At 45.4% G+C, this 16,343-nt stretch overlaps 2 protein-coding genes across 9 annotated transcripts in view; both read left to right on the top strand.

Annotated features, from left to right (window-relative positions):
• Positions 1-1,622, top strand: part of LOC123773409 (meiotic nuclear division protein 1 homolog) — a 69,090-nt gene extending 67,468 nt beyond the window's left edge. For all 7 annotated transcript variants that reach the window (XM_045767161.2, XM_069317944.1, XM_069317947.1 and 4 more), the window contains one exon: positions 725-1,622. In XM_045767161.2, the coding sequence (XP_045623117.1) occupies positions 725-859 (135 nt within the window). In that variant the 3' untranslated portion in view covers positions 860-1,622. The remainder of the gene's footprint in view (positions 1-724) is intronic.
• A 10,193-nt stretch (positions 1,623-11,815) lies between these two features.
• The window catches only part of LOC123773250 (ethanolamine-phosphate phospho-lyase), a 69,956-nt gene continuing 65,428 nt past the window's right edge, over positions 11,816-16,343 (top strand). For both annotated transcript variants that reach the window (XM_069317943.1, XM_069317942.1), the window contains exon 1: positions 11,816-11,975. In XM_069317943.1, coding sequence (XP_069174044.1) covers positions 11,911-11,975 — 65 coding nt within the window. In that variant the 5' untranslated portion in view covers positions 11,816-11,910. The remainder of the gene's footprint in view (positions 11,976-16,343) is intronic.

Below are 16,343 nucleotides of genomic sequence, written 5' to 3'. Positions count from 1 at the left end.
CCGTGGGAGCCGAAGGGGCTCCCCCCAGAAAACCAGCATTGACTGTAATGAAACTCCATTTTCTGGGTGAGACCCCGGAGGCTCCCCAACAACCCTCCCTCCCTCCCAGTCGGCATTTTTTTGCGTGTTTTGACATCCAGCCTCAGAACTGGGGTGTTGATAGCTGGTGTGGGGGTCTAGGGCTCCCCCTTCCGGTGAAGGAAGAGCTGCGCAGACAGTGGCACAGCGAAGTGGTGACATCATGCTCATTTGTTCATTTTCGTTTGGGGAGTTCTGTCCACTAGTTTGGGTTTCAGTAGCAATTTCTTAACCAGAATAGTGGTTAGTTCTGCGGCGCTTACCTTTCTGGGTGCCTGACCCAGTCAATGGCAGACATAGAATGCTTCCAACCACATGGGGGTTTCTATAGGCTATTGCTCCTCGTTCCTCTCTGAGGGGGTCAGGTTCAGGGTCGTGGTCCCCTGGTAAGTCCAAGAACTCCATTTGCTTGATTGATGCCAGGGGTCTAATACATTCATATCAGCCCAAATAGCTCCGGGGAGCCAAAGGGTCTCACCCAGAAAATAGCGTTTCATTACATTCAACGCTGTTTTTTTCATTTATTTATTTATCATCATGTTGTAATGATCTTTATTATTGTTGCTATACATCATGTATATTTATAACTAGTTTTAGTTATAACTAGTTTTTACATTTGCTAGAATTCACTGATAATGTTGTCCAGGTTGCTCAAGTTGCTGCCAACCGCTGGACAGAGAACATCTTTTCAATAAAGAGCTGGTGCAAGAATAAGTTTTATATTGAAGAAGAAGTTTTGAACAAGCAGTTTAATATCCCAGAAGAACTAGACTACATCTAGGTTCATCTTATTGTATAGCTGCTGTATTTGTTCACAACAGTAAATTTAGATACATTGATGAAAGAATATGTATACTGTATTAGAATTCAGTAATGTGGGGGGGTATTATTTTCAGTAATGTGTCTGACAGTATGAATTAGTTTATTTTGATAATTTCAGAATATCTTCAAAGAAAGTAAATATTGTAATTTAGAAAACTAAAAATAAAATTAGAATATATTGAAAGAAAATTAAAAGGATTTAAGAACTAAGAAAACAAAATTTGAATGTATTATAAGAAAGGAAATACTGTACAGTAGTTTAAAAATAAACAAAATAAAATTATATTAAAAAAAAAGATATTAGAGAACTAAAAGAATTATGTTTGGTTAAAGTTAACAACTGAAGTTAAATTACTTTGTTTCTCTACAAACATTAACTTTGTTTACAGTACATGTAATAAATTTACTATCAAGTGCCTAGTAAGATTGTATTTTGTTAGCCAATCTCTGTACACACTGATCTGTGTCATCAATTTTAAGCCACATGACTAAATTTTTATAGTTAAAATTTCCCAGCAATCCTGTAGTTTACAAAATATATGGTTCAGCACATTTTTCCTCTAGGGATACTCAGAAGTTTCTTTTTATAAATCTTACATTGGCACTTGCCAGGATATTATTTTGTGGTCTGAAATGTTACTGTAATTAATGTTCTCCATCATATCTTGATTAGTTTATATTTTTGTATGTAAACATTTAGTATAATAAAAAAAAGATCTACATTTTGTGTTTCTCTTTCAAGTTGTGCTGAATGATTTTTTTTTAACTGATATCTCCACTGTGTAATTTTTAAAGTTTTTAATCCTAATATATACCATAAGAAAGCGTTCATTAACCCTTTAACTGCGCAACACATCATATGACGTGTTGAGTAACTTACCCAAAATTGCGCATCACGTCATATGATGTGTTGGAGTACTACATAAGATTTAAACGGCCCGCGGATACACGGGGTTCACCTCTCATTCATCAGGGCTCTTGTAAACAGACGCCATTTAAAAACAAAATCGTGGGTCAAATTCCCGGGTGTGAGGGGCCTCAGTATTGAGTGAGCTACCAAGCCTGATGCACGCAGCATGAGCTCACAGCACTGCTGTTCAGCTTGTGACCACAGCATCACCTAAAAATGCCATAATATACATGTTCATGCTATTATTTAGCAATGATATTATTACAGAAGACCCCTGACTGTGATAAAAATGACCAGGATTCTGATAATAGCAGGATTGTTGTGATAATTAGCGCTGTAGTGGGAGGAGTAATCTTGGTGGGGAGAGAGGTAGCATTGTCTGCTGACTCTGTGTGACCACCTTTTACTGTCTGGACTCACTATACCAGCTTAGTTGTTCGCTATGGTAAACAAAACATGCAGATACTTATATATAACGTCTGTATATAAAAGCAAAAACAGTATGGTGGGAGGAGAATGGTGGCGAGTACTGTGAGGTGAGGGAGGGAGGGAGGGCAGCCAGTGGCAGGCTGCCACTGGCTGCCACTGCCACTGCCACTCAGCATACCAACTTAGTGGTTCGTTATAAGGAACACAAATGTAGATACTTATATATTATGTGTATATATATTGTAATGACAGCAAAGTGAGTGTTGGGAGAAGCCATTTTGATGAGGGAGGTTGCGTCATCTTCCTGACTTGTCATGCTGTGTAAGGGTGGCCACTATGCTCTTTGTGCACTATACCAGCATAGATGAACAGTTATGATGAACAAAACATGTAGATACTTATACAGTACAGTATATAACGTCTGTTTATAGTGAATAAAAGCAAAAACAGTATGGTGGGAGGAGGAATTTGGTGAGGGAAGGAGTGGTGGCGAGTGGCTGGCTGGCAGATGTGGCTACTCCTCGTTGCTTTTTGACTCACATTATCAACTTAGTGGTTCATTATGGTAAACAAAACATGCAGATACTTATATATAATCTGTGTATATAGTGTAATAACCGACAAAGTATTTGTTTGCTGTTTTATTAACATAATAATTGAATCAATAATATGCACACCATAATTTTGAGTAAAGCAATGATTCACACATTTTCTGAGGGTAGCCCTTTCGGCTCCCCGGAGCTTACTAGGCTGATATGCTAATGTCAGACTTTGACATCAGTCATGTGTATGGAGTTCTGTGGGCCTACCGGGGACCACGAGCCAGAACCTGGCCCCCTCAGAAGAGGCAAGGGGAGCAATGGCCTATAGAAACCCCCCGTGTGGTTGGAAGCATTCTGTCTGCCATCGACCGGGTTAGGCACCCAGAAAGGTAATCGTCCCAAAACAAACCCCTGTTCTGGTAAAAATTGCTACCACAAGCCGAACAAGTGGATAGAACTCCCCTAAAATAAACGAGCAAACAATCATGACGTCACACGTCGCCGCGCCGCTGTCCGCGCAGCTCCCCTCTCCCCCGGAGGGGGAAGGGGGAGCCCCAGACCCATCGCGCCGGCTATTCACCCCCAGTTCTAAGGCTGATGCTAATGGCTGAGGTCATGTGCTCCGGCTCCAGTGGTTGTTTCAGCACTGTACCTAGAGTGTGGTGTCTGTCTTCTAGGTGGTGTGTGAGCCAGGAGTGTTTCTTCAGTACTCGGACTGCATGCGCCTAGGGTTTCCTTCCCTAGGTGCCCTGTAAGTACTGGCCTTGGGGCTTGGGGTTACCTTCCACAAGTTCCTTGGGTTCTGCCCCTGCTAGGCCATTTACTCCTTGGTTTTTGGCCACCCCTTGTGTGCTCGGGTGTTCTGTCTCCCTTGTTCGCCTTGGGGTAGGGGGCAGTTTGCACTGGGGGGGCACAGGGTACTGCGCAGCTAGTTTTCACGTATCATAGCAGCCGGCTCTGTTCCGCCTGGGTACGCTGTCCTCTTGCGAGGTTTTCTTTTTCTTTTTGTTTTCTGCCTGGTGGGGGGTCTGCCTTGGTTCTTGCCCCCTGTGTACTGAGTACTCATTCTTCTTCCAGTGATTCCCCTTGCTAGGCCCCCGTGAGTGTACACGTCCCGGGGGTTCAGTTAGAAGGTTGTTTGGTAGTTTTGGGCGCCGGTTAGCAGTACCCTGCCTGGGATTACCTGAGCGCGAGTCCTCTTCAAGTAAACGCTCAGGACCTTGGGAATCCCCACGGGGACGCGTGGGTCCGGGTTGCTCTGGGTTGCTCTGTCCCCTTGTCTCAGGGTGACTCACTGTTTTGCCTTCATCTGCTGCCTGTGGGGTCGGTGGCACCTTCGACCTGGAGCCCTGCGAGTTTTGTTGCTTGTTTGTGGCTTGCTTACCCAGTCTTATGCTTACTATGTGGGTACAGGCAGCATGGGTGTTGCGCGTCGTGTTCGGTTTGGCAACGCTCTAGGTTGCTGCTTCCCGGAGGCCCCGAGGCTGCCCGTTTTGGTGATGGGGCTGTTTGTTGCTTCGATTCCCTTCCACGCCCCCTTGTCTTCCCCCCCCTCCTCCCTGCATCCAGGTTATCACCGTCTATGGGTTCGGGGTGGGGCAAGGTTTCGATGGTTTTGAGACTGGCGGTCTCGGGGAATTCCCCTTCCTGGGCTCCCTTCCTTGGTGTTTTTTGCGGCTGCCCCGGTTTTTCTTGAGGCCGGGGCTTTGGGGGGACGGCTTGGCCCCCGGGGCCTGACGTATAGGTTCCCGGGGCTGGGGAGGGGCTGACTGGGGGCCCCCGCGCCCCGTTGGTTCCCGCTGGGGTTGTTCTACCCTTCGAGCGAGGCTTGCGGTTATGGGGAGTGGGGTTTTTCCTTCCCTCCCCTCCCCTCCTCGTACGATTAGTTGGGCGTCGGCCCCTCCCCGGGCTCGGTCCCTTGTTCCTTGAGTCCGTTGGTTCCGTCCTGTTCGTGGGTGCTCTTTGCGGTTTTTTCACCCCTCTTCTTGGGACAGGACTTCCCTGTCATGTTTCCCTTTTCTTTTTTGGGGGTCCTGCATGACTTTTGGTCTCGAGTGCGACTGTGCTTCTATGAGCCTTCGTGGTTTCTGCTTGTTTGTGGGTGTTCTCGAAGGTTTGGGAAGGTTTTCATTACTTCCCGTATTATTGGAACGTCTGGCGTCTTTCGGCGTGGCTTCCCTCCGATCTTTTCTGGGCTTGTTGGTGCCCTTTCGGGTTTATTCAAGGTTTTCGGTCCTGTCTCGCTCTTTTGTTCCTGTGTTTTTCTTCGCCCTCCGTCTTGGCACTATTAGTTTTCCTTCCATACTCCTTCTCCGGGGTGCCAGTTTGGGCTACTTGCAGCCAAATTGGGTTGCTGGTTCGTGCCTCATCTTCCTTACATTCACTGGGTATGTATGTCGCTGCTTCCTGTTTTCGCTCCTGTTCACATCCGCTGGGCTGTTTCTGCCCTGCGCCCATCCCTCGGGTCACGGGGCTGTTTGAGCAACTTGTGCAGTAGTCCTTTTGGGCTCCTTCCCGCCAAGTGGGTTGTGCGCGTGCGCCGTGGGAGTTTGTTTTGGTCTGGGCGGTGTGCACGAGTACTCGTGTTTTGCGGCCTTTTCTCTCGGGTGCTTCGCCTCTCATTCTTCTTGCTTCTCCAGTCCTTGCCCCATAGCTACTGGGGTGTTCTGGGTTGCGGTTATGGGGCGGACGCCGGGGTTTTCCCCGTGTTATGGGTGCGGGGCGCCTCTTTCGCCTCTCCCCTCCCCTTCTGCGTGTGCGGCTCGGGCCTTCTTCCCCTGGCGGTGCTCCCGGTATCTTCTCGGCTACGTTGTGTTGTGACACGTTCGTGCCTCCGTTTTGCAGGTGAGTTTATGCGATCTGAAATCTTTCAGCCAGACGTTGATCCTTGGTTTTTAGCGTGCAAATGTGGGAACTGCAGGACACAGGTGCCTGCAGGGGGGGGGGGTCTCTTGGCCCATGCGGGACAGCTTCTCATTGTACCCATCCAGTCCCAGTCGTATGCATGTCTGACCTATGCTTGAGTTAGTCCCGGGGCCCCACCTCCACAGGTTGCGTGGTACGATGGTGGTGGTGACTGTTATGAGGTACGGTTTTCCTGTGTCTGGATGTTATGAGGTGCCATTTTGATGCGGTTTTGTTACCGAGGGTGAGTGTTGGGGTTTGATTGTGGCATTTTGTTTGGCCCTTGCATGTTTTCCTCCTGGGGCCTTGTGTGTGTCTGTGCTGATTAAGATTGTCTTCTCTGGGTCACTCATTCCTTGCCTGCCTTGTAGTACCTGACTTAGCCCTTCCAGGTTCGTTGGCTTCTCTGTACTCCCCTGGTTGTCCTCACCTCGTTGTGCTTGAGGGGTTGTGTTTTTCGCTCTTTCGTCCTGCTCCTCTGTCGCTCACCTGCCATATGCGTGGCTTCTGTGCTTATCTTGTTGTGCTCGCCTAGTTGTGTTTGCGGGAGATGCGTTCGGGGTTTTTGGTCTCTCCTCTCGCCTGTCGTTCGAATTCGGTACGGCTTCCTGAGCCTGCTGGGCTCTGTCGTCTCTCCACTTGATGCTGTGTGGGGGTTGGCCTCCAGCTCATCCCTTCCTCCTGCTTTCCATTTGTCTCCTGACACTAGTCCTTTGTGGTCTCTCCTGCTCTTTGGGCATCCGTTCCTCCTGTGTCCTCTGGGACGTCTTTATCTACCCTCTCCTTCCTCTGAGGGGTCTTGCTAGTGGTGGTGTTGTCCCCTCTGGTTCTTCTGTCTCCCAGTGTCGTGCAGCTTCCTTCCCGTCATCTGCTTGATGCCTGCTTGATGGGGTTTTGGAAGTTCTTCTCCCCATGCCCGGCCTGTGGTCGGGCTTGGCTTGTGGGAGTGGGTTCACCGGGCTGTTGCTTGGTGCGGCCCGTGGGCCCACGTACCCACCACAGCCCGATTGGTCTGGCACTCCTTGGAGACGATTTTCTAGTTTTTTCTTGTGGATGTCCATGGTTGCATTGGCAGTTGTTACTGTGCCTTTTGGTTCCGATTGCCAGGTTTGGTTTTCTGGTTCCTGGCTTTTCTGCTTGTTGGGTTTTTGTGTCTTGCAGGTTCCCTTTCCTAAAGACTCAGTCGGGGCTGTGGTCTCAGACCTCCTGGTGTGCTCGTTGGTGTTGGGACGTTTTTGTCTGGCAGACGTTCCACCTCCTCCTTTGCCGGCTCGGTTTTCTGGCTCTTCCTGCTCGGTGGACTCGATCATGGACAGCAAGTGGATGATGGTCATGGAAGTGGACCTGGGATAGCAAGTGAACAAGGGACAGCAAGTGGACCAGGGACAGCAAGTGGACCAGGGACAGCAAGTGGACCAGGGACAGTAAGTGGACCTGGGACAGCAAGTGGACCATGGACAGCAAGTGGACCAGGGACAGCAAGTGGACCAGGGACAGCAAGTGGACAAGAACCACTCTTCATAAATTAGCTGATTATATGAATTATGATATCAATGCTAATGAGAGAGAGTGCGGGGGGGGGGGGTGTAAGTACAACAGTTGTTTATAAGGTCTAATTGGTTGACTCATATTAAAGTGACCTTGGTGCATGTTGCCCTTCGTATTGGTTGGTTGTTGGGGTAGTAGTGAGGGTGGTAAGCCTGGTTGGTTGTGGAGGTGGTAGTGAGGGTGGTAAGCCTGGTTGGTTGTGGAGGTTGTAGTGGTAAGCCAGGTTGTTAGTTGTGATGGTCGTAACTATGGTAATGGCAATATTCTGGAGTGCGTGAGTGAGGGTGGGAGTGACTGGTAGAACTACCACTAATGACTCATCAACGAGGTCGTTGACGCTGATAAGAGTGACGGTGCTGCCGCCAAGGAAGCTGTCCGCTCTTGTCCCATCTCTCATAAAGGCATTCCGTATTCCGACTTTTACCCGGTTATCCATTCCTCAGTCCTTACCCGTTGGCAGGCTTCTTGGTTGTCTCTTACTGGTAACAAGCTACGTACTCTTAAATGTTGTGTTTCCTCGTGGCAGTCCTCCTTCCACCGTAACCGGCGGTGGGAAACAGCTCTGGCGAGATTGCGTATTGGCCATACTCGCTTAACCCATGGTCACTTGATGGAGCGCCGCCCTGCTCCTTATTGTCCTAGTTGCATTGTCCCTCTTACGGTAGTGCATGTCCTTCTTGAATGTCCTGACTTCCAGCACGAGCGTGTGTCTTGCTTTCCGACCGCCCCTCGCGGTCACCTGTCCCTCAATAGAATTCTTGGTGACTCGGATACTTTTGATATCGTTCGCCTTATGCGTTTTTGTTCTCGTATTGGCATCCTTGGTGATATTTAGCGCCCTCTGGTTATTCCGCACTTTGATGGTGCTACATAGCCTTCCCGGTTTGGTGCCTTCTTTGATAATTACTTACTTACTAGCTGACAGTATAAAGTGTGAAGGATAGATGTAATGGTTAATGTAATAATCTCCACTTAGGTCTGATAAAGACTCTTTGTGCCCTCTGTAATCCTTTTTTTAGCGCTACCGCTCACAGGATGAGTATGGGGTGCACAATAAACTAGCCGCCTCCGGTAGCAACTCAAGGCTTTTCTAGTTTAGCAAATGAGTTTGTAAAATCAAGTAAACATCCTAGCTATTTAATTTATAATTATTACAAATGAATCTTAATGTTGATTGGTATTTGAAGAGGGAATCAGAACCTACACAGTAGACACCAATAGTCATGGACCAACATCAAGAGGCACGGAGGTCTTGAGGTCTGTGAGAGGCAGCAGCAGCAGCGGCTCACATCACCGCTGCCTCTCACAACACTGGGAAAATATGTAAACCTCTCACCAGCTGTAACGTGGTTGAGTGCTGCTGTATCTTATCAACCCTGGCAGTTGACAACCCTGCTAATGCCACACACCGTCCTTCAAGTTATCATCTGTTGTCAACACCTCCGCTTAATGAACTTGTGAATTAATTATTTTGGATTAATTACTCTGATATCTTTTGATATTTACCTGTCGGCTTTGGAACATGCTGAACACCGACAACATGTTATCATACATACAGATTCGAGAACTGCCTTTGAAACCTTGCAACAAGAACACACACGTGATAACATCCATCTGATCACAAGTGTCATATCATTAATGCAAACACACAAACGACAAGGCCGACGGGTACTTATCAACTGGGTGCCAAGTCTTGTGGGAATAATAGGAAATGACATTGCAGACGAAGCTGCAAAACTTGCAACTAAGAAGAAATGTAGACATTTACATACCACAGAGTCTATCACAGATTAAGAAAGTAATTAGAAACAGAGCAATGCAAAAGATGTACAGTGACCACAACACAGCAGTTGCAACATCAGGATCTGCGGGTTGGTACAAGGATTCAACCAACTACGAACCACTTAGTTTGATGAAAGGGAGCAGTAGAACAACAGAAGTACACTTACATCGCATCAGGCTTCGATACCCATGTGTATGGGAAATAGGCTTACAGGTTCCAGAAGATGAGAGGAAATGTCAACACTGTGGAGAAATGCCCAACAGACCACTGGAACATTATCTAACACAGTGCACAGTTACAAACCCAATACGATTTCAACTTAGATTCAACAAAGCAGAAGATGTTGTTAAACCCATGGGACAAAATCTTACTGAAGCGACCATACGAGTTATAAATACTCATACTCCGCCCAAGTAAAACAGAAACAAGTAACACTTAGTGGGCCAGCCAGAGGCTTAGGGCCCGCGCAGGAATATCCTTGAAAAAAAAAAAAAAAACTGTCATTGGCCACGGATGAAAGCCAGTGACTAGCTGGTACTAATATCCGGGTACCGTGGTATGGAAACAGGACTAATAACCAAAACTAAATGAATTCCAATTATTCCTTAGTAAAAACAGGTATATATTAATGTCCAATGGAAAATCAGTAATTATAAGAGATTTACAAGAGCTTTAGTTAACTCAGGGGTCTAATAACACTCCCAGATCTTGGTAACAAGCAAATAGTTTTTGCAAATTATGTAACTAGAATGGTTGCTAGTAAGTCAATCAGTCTGGCAATGTTCATGGTGTAGTGAACACGGGTACAGACATTTACCTGTTGGTAGGTCTTCCTCCACTAAGGAAACAACCCGTCCTCACACTAGGCTGGTTAGAGCGGCGGCCGTCCTTCCCAGACGCATTTATCAATTTTAACAAACTATGTATTAAAAATGGGTTTGTTCTAAAATAAAAATTAATATTATTATACTTAAAAATTATATGTAAAATTAGATTAGGTTAATGTTTAGGTTCTGTTGGCGATTATTTGTACTTGAAGTACGTGGGTGAAGCATTTATAGAATTGTAGTTTGAACAGGACGTGAGCGAAGCACTTAATTGTTGCGGAAGTGTTAGCACGTCAACAGTTGTGAGTCGTGTGCAAACCGCTTTTCATCCATAACCAGGGGGGTTTGGCGGCTGTATTAACGAGTTTAGATCTTTGTATGCGAGGACGAGCTGAAGGAAAACACTCGATCCCCGCTCGAAGCCACAATTCACACTCCTTAATTCTACTCCCTGGCTCACACTTTCTGAAACTCTGTCCTTTGGCACCACCGGGAGCCTATCCCCAGGCAGAGGACAGCTAGGCCTACCTTGGCCAGGAATCACCAAAGGTGGCCGCGATCCTAGGCCGATTCAGAGGCGCCCTGACACGAGTGTGACCTTTCAGCGATGGATTGTACTATAAGGGAGGGCAGATTGCCTCGTCCCCGCATATGATAGATGCTCATACAGAGCCCGATTATCCAATTTGTCACCCGTCAGCTTGGTGCCCACTCGCAAGAAGCTTGCTGGAATACTGTAGGCCTATACACATGTGATGAGGACCGGCCCTGCTTATACTTAAAATATCCTTATCACCAAATCGCAAACTCGGTCTGAAACCAAGAGTTTGCGATCTGCGGTCATATTTACTGATGACAAGTCATGTGTTCACTCCCACTGTTGATAGCAAGTGACGTGTTCATTCCCACTGTTGATGGCAAGAGTGACGTGTTCACTCCCACACTGTTGATAGCAAGAGTGACGTGTTCACTCCCACACTGTTGATAGCAAGAGTGACGTGTTCACTCCCACACTGTTGATAGCAAGTGACGTGTTCATTCCCACTGTTGATAGCAAGAGTGACGTGTTCACTCCCACACTGTTGATAGCAAGAGTGACGTTCATTCCCACTGTTGATAGCAAGAGTGACGTGTTCACTCCCACACTGTTGATAGCAAGAGTGACGTGTTCACTCCCACACTGTTGATAGCAAGAGTGACGTGTTCACTCCCACACTGTTGATAGCAAGAGTGACGTGTTCACTCCCACACTGTTGATAGCAAGTGACGTGTTCATTCCCACTGTTGATAGCAAGAGTGACGTGTTCACTCCCACACTGTTGATAGCAAGAGTGACGTGTTCATTCCCACTGTTGATAGCAAGAGTGACGTGTTCACTCCCACACTGTTGATAGCAAGAGTGACGTGTTCATTCCCACACTGTTGATAGCAAGAGTGACGTGTTCACTCCCACACTGTTGATAGCAAGAGTGACGTGTTCACTCCCACACTGTTGATAGCAAGAGTGACGTGTTCACTCCCACACTGTTGATGATGACAAACTGACAAAAAATACAATCTTGAAATAACACTATTTCAAAGACAGTACTATAGATAGTCTTACCCAGTGTTTTGATATAAACATTAATCTGATATCCTTAATTATGTCCTAATGTGATGAAAAAGTTTCAATATTTTTTTCACCGACAGTATTCAACTACACAAAGTTGTCGATTGTAACATATTACACAGTTGTAAATATAATCAAGTGAATAGTCAACAGATAATTCCGCAGAAGTGCTCAAGAGCTGCTTTTATTCCTGTCAGCACATCTTGGTGACACCACACACGCATAAACATAAAAATATACACAAAATGGCAACAGCATTTCCAACCAATTAACGCTTGGCATACATAGTACATGAGCCGAGCCGAGCCGAGCCGCAGCCAATGGGGGAGGGTTTAACAAGTCGAGCGTGGTGCGCATGTGTCTACAAATAAATGCTGATAAAATAGGTGGAAGTGTTAGTTATCGTTCTGCTGTTGTGGGGAGTGTACGCAGTCAGTGGTGCCTGACGACGGACTAAGATGATGACTGGGAAGGAGAAACTCGCCAAGGAGGAAACATTAGAGCTGAGAAAGAAACACATTGGGTGAGTAGCTGGTTATTGATTTATCGTGAGAGTACAGGAGCTCGTTCCCGTTTATCCTAACATAAGAGAGCATTGTTTGTGTCTGCAGACTTAACACTTCGTTTATGTTCCTTAAGTCTGTCATTTAGTGTACGGTCAGTCTCCCCGAAGTGTTGGAGAGGACAAGGCAAACAGGAAAGAGTAGACACCAGCAGCATTAGAAGCAGGAGCAGCAGCAGTGTGAACAAGATTACTACGAATAGTGTTAGTTTGTCGAAAGGTGAACACTTTATGTCGAGAGGACGAAGGGTTTTAGTAAGGGTTTGGAGTTCTGGGGCCAGATTCACGAAGTAGTTACACAAGTACTTACGAACGTGTACATCTTTTCCTCAATCTTTGACGGCTTTGGTTACATTTATTAAACAGTTTACAAGCATGAGAACTTCCCAAATCAACTGTTGTTATTGTTATAAACAGCCTCCTGGTGCTTCGGAGCTCATTAACTATTTAATAATTGTAAACAATGCCGCCAAGATTGAGAAAAGATGTACAGGTTCGTAAGTGCTTGCGTAACTGCTTCGTGAATCTGGCTCCAGATATGAAGGGAAGGCGGAGTACAGTGGTACTGGTGTTGGAATATTTAATTAGTCTTCTGTAATAATCTTTCCTGACTGTACTCTTCACAGACGCCGTCTTGTCGAATCGGCTCTGATACACAACACACTCAACATGAACCCGAGTTCTGGCTTTGTTGCTGTTGACTCTTCCCTTTCACAGTACATACTCAAACGTTCTAACCTTTGTAACAAACGTGACCTAACATAAACCTACCCATTCTTATTCTTACGTTTCCATTCTTTTACCCATTATTACCTCCCTTCTTGCACCCCTTTATTACACCGGTTCCCTCCGTACCTTTCGCCTTCCTCTAGGAATTAGAGGATGGTAAGAATAAGTAGATTAGGTTAGGTCAGTTGAGTCACAGGGAGGCCGGGATGGCAACGTTGGCATCAACATCAACAACAACGATGGCAACGAAAGTTATACGTCAGTATAATTTGGCGGTCTCAACTTATAATTTCTCACGCGATTATTTAAATCACTGCTGTAGACAGCTTAATTATCGAACTCTCCTCAATCAACGTGTAAGGTGCTTGGCTCTGAAGCAAGGTAAGGATATATGTACACATTGAAGCGGCCAAAGTTGACAGTAGCCTCTCACTCTGGGCTGTGGGAGCACGATTATGTTGACGCCCTCGCTAGACGTGAATAAAGACAACGTTGAATGTAAATCTTTGGCTGTCAAATAGAACTCTGAAGGTTGTTGTTAGAAGAGAATTATTAGACAAATTTTAAGGAGAGTGCAAACAGGAACTATGGCAGGTCCATTGTTAATAGGTTAAATGTCAAACGAAACAATTATTTGTATCGAGTAACAGTCGATAGGATGACCGTTGTCAGACCTCGACTACGACTAGGTTAGAGGTATATGTGGTAGTTGGGCTTGTATAGTTCTAGATCAAGTGTAGTGTGTGGACAATGACAAAGAGGGACACAATTGAGCAGCACATCGATCTTACACTGAAACATTTTGCCATATCAAGATGAAACTTAATTAGTTGTGTGAAATGGCAAATAATTTTATTTTAAATAATACAAATTCTGAAATACTGAAATATCGATATTTCGTTCTTGGCAGATAAATGACATGGACGATCATCGTACGAGTTATGACGTCAAACTGTAAACAGGAAGTCTTGTAAAGTCTTTATTATCGTGTAAAATCCAACGTTGAAAATTGTTATCAACAGTCCGACCTCCAGTGTGTATAGTTGGTCCATAGACGCTGCCGTGAGGGAAGGCTGTTACTATAGCTCTCAATGTAAGGCTTGCATATTGCCTAATGATTTAAAAATATCTGGTTGAAGTCTGTGAGTTGAAAAATATCCAGGGTATGGGGTGCACAATACACTACCACTCCCTGGATGAGTATGGGGTGCACAATACACTACCACTCCCTGGATGAGTATGGGGTGCACAATACACTACCACTCCCTGGATGAGTATAGGGTGCACAATACACTACCACTGCCAGGATGAGTATGGGGTGCACAATAAACTATTTGCCTCCCGGCCATATCATAAGGAACATTCGGAATGCTTCATGTAAAGACATCAAGTAAACACCAGAAGGGAACAACCTTTCTAGTCATATCAATTAAAAATTCCATAGCATAGCTGCTAAATGGCTCCGTGTTAAGGAAGATGAGCTAAGACCAGGTTGTAGAGGGAGGGAGGCAATTATTAGGGGAAAGCGCCAAGCCATTACGACTTATAGCCCTTGGAAAGGATCAGGATAAGGATTTGGGATGGGTCGGGGGAAGGAATGGTGTCCACCCACTTTGACGGTTGGGGATTGAACGCCGACCTGCATGAAGCGAGACCGTCGCTCTACCATCCAGCCCAAGTGGTTGGGCACCACTACCACGCGCAGGATGGAGGGATGTGTTCACGACATACAAATTATTAAGAGTACTTGGGAATATGAGGATGCTGACTACTGTAAGTCAAGAGGACACATGTTTGTAAGAATTTTCCAGTGTTCGACTATGGGAGCCGGTCGACCGAGCGGACAGCACGCTGGACTTGTGATCCTGGGTTCGATCCCAGGCGCCGGCAAGAAACAGTGGGCAGAGTTTCTCTCACCCTATGCCCCTGTTACCAAGCAGTAAATAGGTACCTGGGTGTTAGTCAGCTGTCACGGGCTACTTCATGGGGGTGGAGGCCTGGTCGAGGACTGGGCCGCGGGGACACTAAAGCCCGAAATCATCTCAAGATAGCAAAAGAAAGAACTAAGAGAATGCCGGAAAGAGACGGGCACTGCGTATGACTTTCAACCCGACCCACGTAAACACAGTAAGTGCAGATACACGCGTGTACACTGCCCATGACCTTCAGTGTTGCAGACAAAGGTGCAATGAACATATTGTGGGGTCGTTTACCCTCCCCAACCTCGGAGCCAGCACAGCTGCAACAGATGAATACATCTCATTCAGATCTTTACCCTCGTATTTTGTATGCATTTGCCTGCTAGAGATTTCCAAAGTGGGTTGAAAAGTTTATGAACTTGTATTAAAGCTTTTCCTGAAGGACCAAGTTAGATATGCTATGTAAAACTTAAAATCGGTGTTTAAGAACATCATTGTGTAAGAATGTACACCACTTCACACACACGTATGTGTCTGTACACAAGACTCGGGTATCCTCGTACACGGGTCACGATGTGCGCATTAGAGTTGCGACGTTCATGTAATACTAAATACCCGAGGCTACGTAATGCTTGATTTACGTTTCCGGCATATATTTTTAACAAGATTGTTTTGAAAGTATCGACTAAACACGAGGTTTCTTACACGCGGGTAACCATATTTATCAAGGTGCTTGGGAACTAGGCAGCTATTGTGGATAGCATCCTAGGGAAGCTGTCATTAGCCTAGTGTGACGCCATAATCCTACCAGACACCTTGCCCCCCCCCCCCCGACAATTAGGAAATTATATTATATTCAAGAAATAAACGACGATATCTATAATGGTTACCTCGATCTAAGGAGACCATGCGGGAAAGCAGTTTGTAAAGTTATAGTTAGGTCTAAAACCTCAGTTCTTTGACCATTCTCTGGCCAGTAAGGTTGGAAGATTTATTTGACTTCTATTGACCTTTTATAACCACACAATTTAGCCCTCGTCTCTCCCCAAAATCCCGGCATTTTTCACCTGAGGCCTAAATCAAAGATGTCCACCAGAGTCATCTTGAAAAAATTATTTTGAACGAGAACACCAAAACCATGTTTCAAGACACTTTTTCGGGGGAGTAGACTACGAGGATTAAAATCTGACATTAGTTTCATATTACGACATAATTTTGATCCAGAAATCAATGATGGTCGCCTCTGGTAGTTCAAAACGTAACTTTTGTGCTTTAAACAACTTCCTTCATAAAGATCTCTTGCAGTAAACTGATAAATAATATATATAATTTAAGAATGCGTGACAAGTAAAAACATTACACTTCAAAATAAGCTGTTTTTAATATATGTAACTTGGACAGTTTTCAAATGAAACTAAAAACGTGTTAATAAAAAATAATTTTACCCAGAAAATCATATTTTAAGCCATTTTGTGAAGACAAATTGCACCACAACACAAATGAAACACTTAGAAGTCACCAATTATGCTCTCATGCCATACTTCACATAATTACATTTTAACTGATGAATTAATATGACCTTGTACGATGTGATATAATCAGAACATTCTGCCTCAAGGTCATCTTGATTCATCAGTTAAAGTGCCATAAGTGTGTGAAGTATGACAGGAAACCATAATTG

Source organism: Procambarus clarkii, chromosome 89, assembly GCF_040958095.1.
Source record: "Procambarus clarkii isolate CNS0578487 chromosome 89, FALCON_Pclarkii_2.0, whole genome shotgun sequence".
Lineage (NCBI taxonomy): Eukaryota > Metazoa > Arthropoda > Malacostraca > Decapoda > Cambaridae > Procambarus > Procambarus clarkii.
The sequence above is the reverse complement of the archived record's forward strand: the minus strand, read 5'-3'. Positions and strand labels throughout refer to the sequence as shown.